The sequence below is a fragment of the Salmo salar genome, chromosome 14, assembly GCF_965601325.2.
Source record: "Salmo salar chromosome 14, fSalSal1, whole genome shotgun sequence".
Classification (NCBI taxonomy): domain Eukaryota; kingdom Metazoa; phylum Chordata; class Actinopteri; order Salmoniformes; family Salmonidae; genus Salmo; species Salmo salar.
This window is the reverse complement of record NC_138304.1, coordinates 77,365,001-77,373,843: the sequence shown is the minus strand read 5'-3', so window position 1 is coordinate 77,373,843 and position 8,843 is coordinate 77,365,001. Positions and strand designations below refer to the sequence as shown.

The 8,843-nt window shown below is 45.0% G+C and overlaps 1 protein-coding gene across 1 annotated transcript; it reads right to left on the bottom strand.

The window, feature by feature from the left end:
• Window positions 1–1,545: 1,545 nt before the first annotated feature.
• On the bottom strand, window positions 1,546–8,787 carry LOC106570187 (splicing factor 3B subunit 4). The gene is made up of 6 exons (XM_014142233.3): window positions 8,676–8,787; window positions 7,659–7,787; window positions 6,754–7,296; window positions 3,810–3,965; window positions 2,265–2,426; window positions 1,546–1,893 (listed from the first exon to the last, which is right to left on the bottom strand). Exons 1-6 carry the CDS (start codon window positions 8,707–8,709, stop codon window positions 1,721–1,723), a joined length of 1,197 nt encoding a protein of 398 aa, XP_013997708.1. The 5' UTR covers window positions 8,710–8,787; the 3' UTR covers window positions 1,546–1,720.
• Window positions 8,788–8,843: the final 56 nt, after the last annotated feature.

Sequence of the window (8,843 nt, the reverse complement as noted above, 5' to 3'; positions counted from 1 at the left end):
CATAGAACAGCTTCGATATGAGCTGTAAATATATATATATCGTTGAAACATGACTCATAGTTATCCCTAATCAACAGGCTGAAATAATGTTTTCCATGTAACTGGACATGTCTCCCTGAGCTGAATATCAAAGTGCCACCCCCATAAATCTCCCCCCCCCACACACCTGCTCCTGTTTCTATGCCAACCACTGGTCCATTCCACATAATGACATCATAGACAAGATGCTGAGGAAACTAGTAAGCTTAATAATTAAGCTTCAATTATTTAATACCCACGACTTGCCCGCCCAGCTCAGTTAGGCAGAAAATATCAGGTATTCTACCGCTATGAAAATAGCTAACATATTTTTAAGGGGGGTTTAATTTACCAATCTAATATAGGGTTTTAAGCCTCTTCGTTTGCACGTGTTAAACCTCATAAGAACTGCTTAATTATTCAAATGTAAATATCATAGGTCAGGATGAGTACAATAAGTCTCATTCATAATGTAAGGGAACATTATCCACCTAAAAAAACAGAGAAACACTTTTCACGCCACTTTGATAAGCTACCTCTGGAATGTTCTTTTTTGTAGCAGGTTAGGAGAATTAATGCAGCAGGTTAGGAGACTGAGGTTAAGGTTAGGAAAATAGTTAGGGTTAGCAAAAGAAAATGCTCTCCTAACCTGCTATGAAAATCACTTGTGGCATGAAATGAGCACACAGCTAAAAAACCAAGATACCCTGGAAGCGGAAGTAACCCCTGGAAGATTCTCACGACCAGAAAACATTTTACCTCAACCTTGTTTTCTTGTTCTAGGTTTGGACTGACACACTTAATATCCTGTCTCCATGGTCAAGCTAGGTTGGGTCCAGCCACAATTAACTTTGTGTCCAATTCTGATGATTCTAAAGACAAATTCTCAGCCGATTTCAGTCCCCGTTTTCAACTGGGGCTTGGTGGTATCAACCAACTTTAATCTTCAAGAATCAATATTGTACATTTAAATGATAAAAAATAGCTTAAAATATCAGAGTAGGATTATGCAGCCCTATACATCCTCCTCCATAACCCACAACATCAGACAAGTGGTATCTGCAATAACCATGGCAACAGACTTGAGTGAGAACCACATTCAACATGGACGCAGCACAGATATATATGCTTCCAAACTAGAAACAAACATAAATATTTGTAATCTACTCAAAGCACTGCCTATAGCAACATTGTATTTGTGGGTTTATAAAAAAAGACTTAAGGTTTATATAGGCGAAGAAGTTTTATTTTCTATTTGGTCTGGAACCTGTCAAATGACTTGTGCTTTGTCTGGTCAAAACATAACCTTCTCATTCATCTTGCCTCACCTTCTCTCCTGGCTACCAATGGTCTCAAACAACTGGCCTTTTGATCGCATTTGGAGTTTCTAACCTGTTCAGGAGACCAACTACATGCTGTGTCTTATGTTTGTACTAGGAAAGCACAAGTTAATTGACATGATGCATGTTCTGAATTAAATCTCATCTACGAAAACTGAAATTACTTGACATCAATTGAAAGACCCAATTTGTTGTATTAAAAACCTTTATTCCGAACCTTTGTTCGGGATCTGTACAGTGAAGAAAACGTTTCTTTTAATGGAGCTACACCATGTCTCCAAATTGTACTCTGGAATAGAAATGTTTAAAAAAAAAAGCTAGATGAAAGCATGGTCATGCGCCTTGCTGTGGTCCTCCATAGTCTACGGGGGCATTGGTCCTCTCATGGGGCCTCGAGGTGGGCCGCCGGGGGGCCTCGGTGGCATTGGTGGCCCCCTCTGGAAGCCAAACGGAGGCGGACGAGGGGGACCCCCACCGTAGCCTGGTGGGGGCATGGGGGGAGGGGGTCCTCTCATGCCTGGATGCATGGGGTGACCTGTGTGGGTGGGGGGAGAGAGAAGGGATTCACACAATTATATATCATCACATACAGCAGCACATTTCAACAAGGATATCAGGAAACAAACCTCTTGGATATCCATAAAATGTATAAATGTCTTTGTGTCCCTTTAGACAAATATATAAAAATGTTTGTTTACAATACATTTTTTTAAAGTCCAAAATGGACGTACCAATTGCAGACTGTAGCATTAAACTAAGAAAAATTGTGATGCAAAACAATTTACCACTTTTGGTTTCATGAATCAGGCGTCAACTAACAGGCAATTAATTATCCAACAGAGATTTCAACTACTGAACTGTATTGAGTTGAATTGACCCCTGGCCTTGTGAAGGCACAGCACTTACCCATGGGATGCCCATAGGGCCCTCTCGGTGGCATGCCCATGTGTGGATGAGGGGGCATGCCGGGGGGTGGAGGCGCCCGGTGCTGGTTGGATCCTGGGGGGCCCGGTGGAGGCACCATACCTGGGGGATGGCCATGAGGGTGCATAGACATCTGGGGCATTCCTGTTGGACATGAACAATATAATTGGTGGTCCTCGGTAGCTTAGTTGGTAGAGCATGGCGCTTGCAACGGCAGAATAGTGAGTTCGATTCCCGGGACCACCCATACATAAAATGCATGCACGCATGACTAAGTCACTTTGGATAAAAGAGCCTGCTAAATTGCATATACACTACATGGCCAAAGGTATATGGGCAACTCTTCAAATGAGAGAATACGGCTATTTCACCCACACCCGTTGCTGACAGGTCTATAAAATCGAGCACAGAGCCATGCAATCTCCAAAGAAACATTGGCAGTAGAATGGCCCGTACTGAAGAGGTCAGTGACTTTCAATGTGGCAAGATCATAGGATGCCACCTTTCCAACAAGCCAGTTGGTCAAATTTCTGACATGCTAGAGCTGCCCTGGTCAACTGTAAGTGCTGTTATTGTGAAGTGGAAATGTCTAGGAGCAACAATGGCTCAGCTGCGAAGTGGTAGGCCAGTCAAGCTTACAGAACAGGACCACCGAAGCGTGTAAAAATTGTCTACCCACTATCGAGTTCCAAACTGCCTCTGGAAGCAACGTCAGCACAATAACTGTTTGTCGGGAGCTTCATGAAATGGGTTTCCGTGGCCGAGCAGACGCACAAAAGCCTAAGATGACCATGGCAAAGCCAAGCCTTGGGTGGAGAGGTGTAAAGCTCGCCGCCATTGGACTCTAGAGCAGTAGAAACGCGTTCTCTGGAGTGATGAATCACCCTTCACCATCTGGCAGTCTGATGGTCTAATCTGGGTTTGGCGGATGCCAGGAGAACGCTACCTGCATGAATGCATAGTGCCAACTGTAAAGTTTGGTGGAGGAAGATTAATGGTCTGTGGCTGTTTTTCATGGTTCAGGCTAGGCCCCTTAGTTCCAGGAAAGGGAAATCTTAACGCTACAGCATACAATGACATTCTAGACGATTCTGCGCTTCCAACTTTGTGGCAACAGTTTGGGGAAGGCCCTTTCCTGTTTCAACATGACAATGCCACCATGCACAAAGCGAGGCCCATACAGAAATTGCTTGATGAGATCGGTGTGGAAGAACTTGACTGGCCTGCACAGAGCCCTGACCTCAACCCTATCAAACACCTTTGGGATGAATTAGAACACTGTCTGCGAGCCAGGCATAATCACCCATCATTTTGGAATGAGATGTTTGACGAGCAGGTGTCCACATACTTTTGTCCATGTAGTGTATTAATGCACCTCATCACACACATGTTCTCTATCCTTACCAGAAATAGCAGTACCTTAAAATTTCACACACTACAATTTAAACTCCAACATTTAACAATCTGGGCAAGCTTTTCCTGACTGTTGTACTCAATGCAATTATATGGTCGGGGTGAGTGACTTACCCGGGTGCATGCCCTGGTGGAAGGGTGGCGGGCCAGGTGGGGGGCCTGAGCCCCCTCCCTGGGGTCCTGGTGTCCCTGGGGCTGGGGGCATGGGCATGCCGGGGGGCATGGATCCAGGGGGTGGCACAGGAGGGAAGGCACCAGGAGGGGGCATGCCTGGAAAATAAGATCAGAGAGTGAGAAATTGCACATTTTGTAAAGTTGAATTGAAATTATCTTGATGTAGATGTTTTAATGTTGTGTTGGTGTTACTGAACAAGTTATAGTCAAGGTATTGTGAAGCCAACATCAAATTTTCATATTGTGAGGAAAATCACGTTTTTGTCATTCTTACTCTTACAATTCTACGGAGCACAGTCTATGACTAAGCTATACAAGGCAATATGATTACTATTTAAGTACCCCCACAACATACCTGAAGGATTTAGGAAGTTGGAAACTGGACCCTATTCCAACAACTGAAAGAGCTGCTTCCTGTGCTCGGCCCTCCTATGTTGAACATAATAAATGGCTCTCTATCCACCGGATGTGTACCAAACTCACTAAAAGTGGCAGTAATAAAGCCCCTCTTGAAAAAGCCAAACCTTGACCCAGAAAATATTTAAAAAACTAAATTGGCCTATATCAAATCTCCCATTCCTCTCAAAAATGTTAGAAAAAGCTGTTGCGCAACTCTCTGCCTTCCTGAAGACAATGTATACGAAACGCTTCAGTCTGGTTTTCGACCCCATCATAGCACTGAGACTGCACGTGTGAAGGTGGTAAATGACCTTTTAATGGCGTCAGACCGAGGCTCTGCATCTGTCCTCGTGCTCCTTGACCTTAGTGCTGCTTTTGATACCATCGATCACCACATTCTTTTGGAGAGATTGGAAACCCAAATTGGTCTACCCGGACAAGTTCTGACCTGGTTTAGATCTTATCTGTCGGAAAGATATCAGTTCGTCTCTGTGGATGGTTTGTCCTCTGACAAATCAACTAAATTCCATTGTTCCTCAAGGCTCCGTTTTACGACCACTATTGTTTTCACAATATATTTTACCTCTTAGTTATGTCATTCGGAAACATAATGTTAACTTTCACTGCTATGCGGATGACACACATTTCGATGAAACATGGTGAAGCTCCAAAATTGCATGTGTTTCAGACATAAGTGGATGGCGGCAAATGTTCTACTTTTAAACTCAGACAAAACAGAAATGCTAGTTCTAGGTCCCAAGAAACAAAGAGATCTTCTGTTGAATCTGACAATTAATCTTGATGGTTGTACAGTCGTCACAAATAAAACTGAAGGACATCTGCGTTACTCTGGACCCTGATCTCTCTTTTGACGAACGTATCAAGACTGTTTCAAGGACAGCTTTTTTCCATCTACGTAACATTGCTGAAATCAGGAACTTTCTGTCCAAAAATTATGCCAAAAAATGAATCCATGCTTTTGTCACTTCTAGGTTAGACGACTGCAATGCTCTACTTTCCGGCACCTAGATAAAGCACTAAATAAACTTCAGATAGTGCCAAACACGGATGCTAGATTCTTGACTAGAACCAAAAAATGTTATCATATTACTCCAGTTCTAGCCTCTCTACACTGGCTTCCTGTTAAGGCTAGGGCTGATTTCAAGGTTTTACTGCAACCTACAAAGCATTACATGGGCTTGCTCCTACATATCTTTTCTGAATTGGTCCTGCCGTACATACCTACAGGTACGCTACGGTCACAAAACGCAGGCCTACTTACTGTCCCGAGAATTTCTAAGCAAACAGCGGGAGGCAGGGCTTTCTAATAGAGCTTCATTTTTATGGAATGGTCTGCCTGTCCATGTGAGAGACGCAGACTCGGTCTTGACCTTTAAGTCTTAATTGAAGACTCAGCTCTTCAGTAGGTCCTATGATTGAGTGTAGTCTGGCCCAGGAGTGTGAAGGTGAACGGAAAGGCACTGGAGCAACGAACCGCCCTTGCTGTCTCTGCCTTGCTGGTTCCCCTCTCTCCACTGGGATTCTCTGCCTCTAACCCTATTACAGGGGCTAAGTCACTGGCTTACTGGTGCTCTTCCATGCCGTTCCTAGGAGGGGTGCATCACTTGAGTGGGTTGAATTACTGACGTGATCTTCCTGTCCGGGTTGCCCCCCCCCGGGTTCATGCCGCGGGGAGATCTATGTGGGCTATACTTGGGGGAGATCTATGTGGGCAATACACGGCCTTGTCTCAGGATAGTAAGTTGGTGGTTGAAGTTATCCCTCTAGTGGTGTGGGGGCTGTGCTTTGGCAAAGTCTCAGCCTCCAGTATTTATGCTGCAATAGTTTGTGTTGGGGGTCTAGGGTCAGCCTGTTATATCTGGAGTATTTCTCCTGTCTTATCCAGTGTCCCGTATGAATTTAAGTATGTTCGCTTGCTCTCCCTCTCGCTGCTGCTCCAGTTTCAACTGTTCTGCCTGCGGCTATGGAACCCTGACCTGTTCACCGAACATGCTACCATGTCCCAAACCTGCTGTTTTCAACTCTCTAGACAGCAGGAGCGGTAGAGATACTCTGAATGATCAGCCCTGAAAAGCCAACTGACATTTACTCCTGAGGTGCTGACCTGCTGCACCCTTTACAACCATTGTGATTATTATTATTTGACCCTGCAGGTAATTTATGAAAATTTGAACATCTTGGCCATGTTCTGTCTAATCTCCACCTGGCACAGCCCTCATAGCCTGGTTCCTTTCTCGGTCTGTTCCTAGGTCCCGGCCTTTCTAGGGAGTTTTTCCAAGCCACCGTGCTTCTACGCCTGCATTACTTGCTGTTTGGGATTTTAGGCTGGGTTTCTGTACATCACTTTGTGACATCAGCTGATGTAAGAAGGGCTTTATAAATACATTTGATTTGATTGATGAAGCTGAAATAAAACTCTTTAACCCTGGTGCACACACTTGCGTGCGCGCACACACACACTTACCAGGCATGGGCATCCCGGGTCCCAGGGTGGTGAGGACAGGCGTCGAGGCAGAGGGGGGAGGCGGTGCATCTGCGAACAGCTGATGCGGCCGGTCAGCCTGCGAAAGCGGGTTCTGAGCAGCTAGGAGGCGTTCAGCGGCCGAGCCGTGCCGCTCGCCCTTGGAGTCCTTCTTGAAGGCATATGACACCGTAATTGGTCGGTTGCACAGGTACTGGCCATTCATGGCCTCAATGGCCGCGTCAGAGGCATCGAAACTGGCATAGTTGATGAAGGCGTAGCCCTTGGAGTTGCCAGTGTCCGGGTCGCGCATGATCTTGGGCGTCTGGAGTATGACCCCAAAGGCGCTGAACGTGTCGTAGAGGAGTTTCTCGTCAATCTCCGGGTCCAGGTTACCGATGAAGATGTTGGCGCCAACATCCAGGTTCTTGTTGTGCGCTGAGGCCTTGTTGACACGGATGGGCTTGCCGTATAGTTTAATCATGTTCATAATCTTGATGGCGTAGTCCGCATCCTCTTCACTGAGGAACTCAACAAAGCCATAGCCTTACGAAGGGGTGGGGACAGAGGAAAGAATAACATTCAATAAGACTTTAACGGTTATATTCCTGATCAGCATTTTTTTTTTTTTTACAGGCTATTTGTTTCTAAAGGAGTCTCCAAAAATGACATGACATCAACAAGTGATGGGTTTGCTTTAATAGCATAGACCTAATCTACAATGATCTGTCTTCTTTGCATAGGCTAGTTTTACACAGTTCTTATTTTCAAACATGAGTGCGCCACCTCACCATTTGAAAGAAACCCTGGGGTTAGACAACAAAGTGTGGCATATCTGATTGGTCTTACTGATGGTATGTGTCCGTTTTGTTACCAATGCGTTGTTTATGAGTGTGTGTGTTACTTACCTTGGTGTTGTCCTGTGACTCTGTCTTTGGGCATGTGTGTGTTGACCACAGGCCCAGCCTGTAGGAAGAGCTCCCACAGCAGTGGCTCTGCCACTTTCTCATCCAGACCACCCACATACACAGTGGCATCTATAGTGACAGAGACAGCAAAACATTAAGTGGATGGGTATAAAACCAAACATAAAACCTTGTTATGGTCCCATGCCATACAAGATATTCTCAAGCCGTGCGGAAATGACTACCGTTACCTGTTTTTAGCAACACTTATCCTATAATGGAAACTATATCCTATACCCACAATCGGTTCCTATTACTTACATTACCGAGCAGTGTACAAGAAACTATTAAATCTAGTTTCCACGCATTCGCTGCAGTTACATCACGTCTTTGGTTCAAGAGCACAAACCCTGCAAAACGAGCGCAGTTTTGCCAAAGACAGGGACCGTAAGTAGGGTGCAGCCTAACGGTTAAGAGCGTTGGGGGCAGTAACCGAAAGGTCTCCGGTTTCACTGCACCTATCCGGTGTGTGACAAAAATATATATTTAAAAAAAAAATCGCTCTGGATAAGAACATCTGCGGAATTACTTAAATGTTGCTGAATGTAAAAATTGTGTGCGCCCAACGCGCGAAGTCAACCAAGGCTAGGAACATGTCCAGCTAGCTAGTTACCCTCTTTGAGCCAGTGCCATTTAGGTATTTGGCCCTGCCTTGAACTAGCTAGCTACCCATTCATAGCCCGGCAGATTCATTAGAGACAAATCGGACGAGTCTGGCAGGACATAAAAATACATAGTTAGCTATCTAGCTTGTTACAATACATATGGCAAACGTTGGTTTGTAAACGAGCTTTGTTTGGCAATGGAATTGAGTCACACAGACAAGGCATATGGCTAGCTACGTCTTCATTCAGCTAGATTTATAGCTATAATTTTCAGGCCATGGGTTCAGATGTAATGGAAACTACTCGTATGGATACATTTGATGAAGTTCATAGTACAATATAAAGACATATCTACCTTGGTTACGCTCCGAAATCGGTCCCGCCGCCATGTTAAATCCGGCGTGAGGGCAGCGTTATGCGGAAGTTGCTAATCTGATGGGCAGGAAACATATCCGGCAAAACCAAAGAACGCAATTAGATCAAGTCGCACTCTAGTGGTGGGCTGTCTGTACCGGTGAGCTCT

Coding starts and splice junctions, on each gene's coding strand:
- LOC106570187 (XM_014142233.3), bottom strand. CDS start 8,709: ATGGCGGCGGGACCGATTTCGGAGCGTAACCAAG. Junction 7,297..7,658: donor AGTCACAGGACAACACCAAG/GTAAGTAACACA, acceptor CCCCTTCGTAAG/GCTATGGCTTTGTTGAGTTC. Junction 1,894..2,264: donor GCCCTATGGGCATCCCATGG/GTAAGTGCTGTG, acceptor CCACCCACACAG/GTCACCCCATGCATCCAGGC.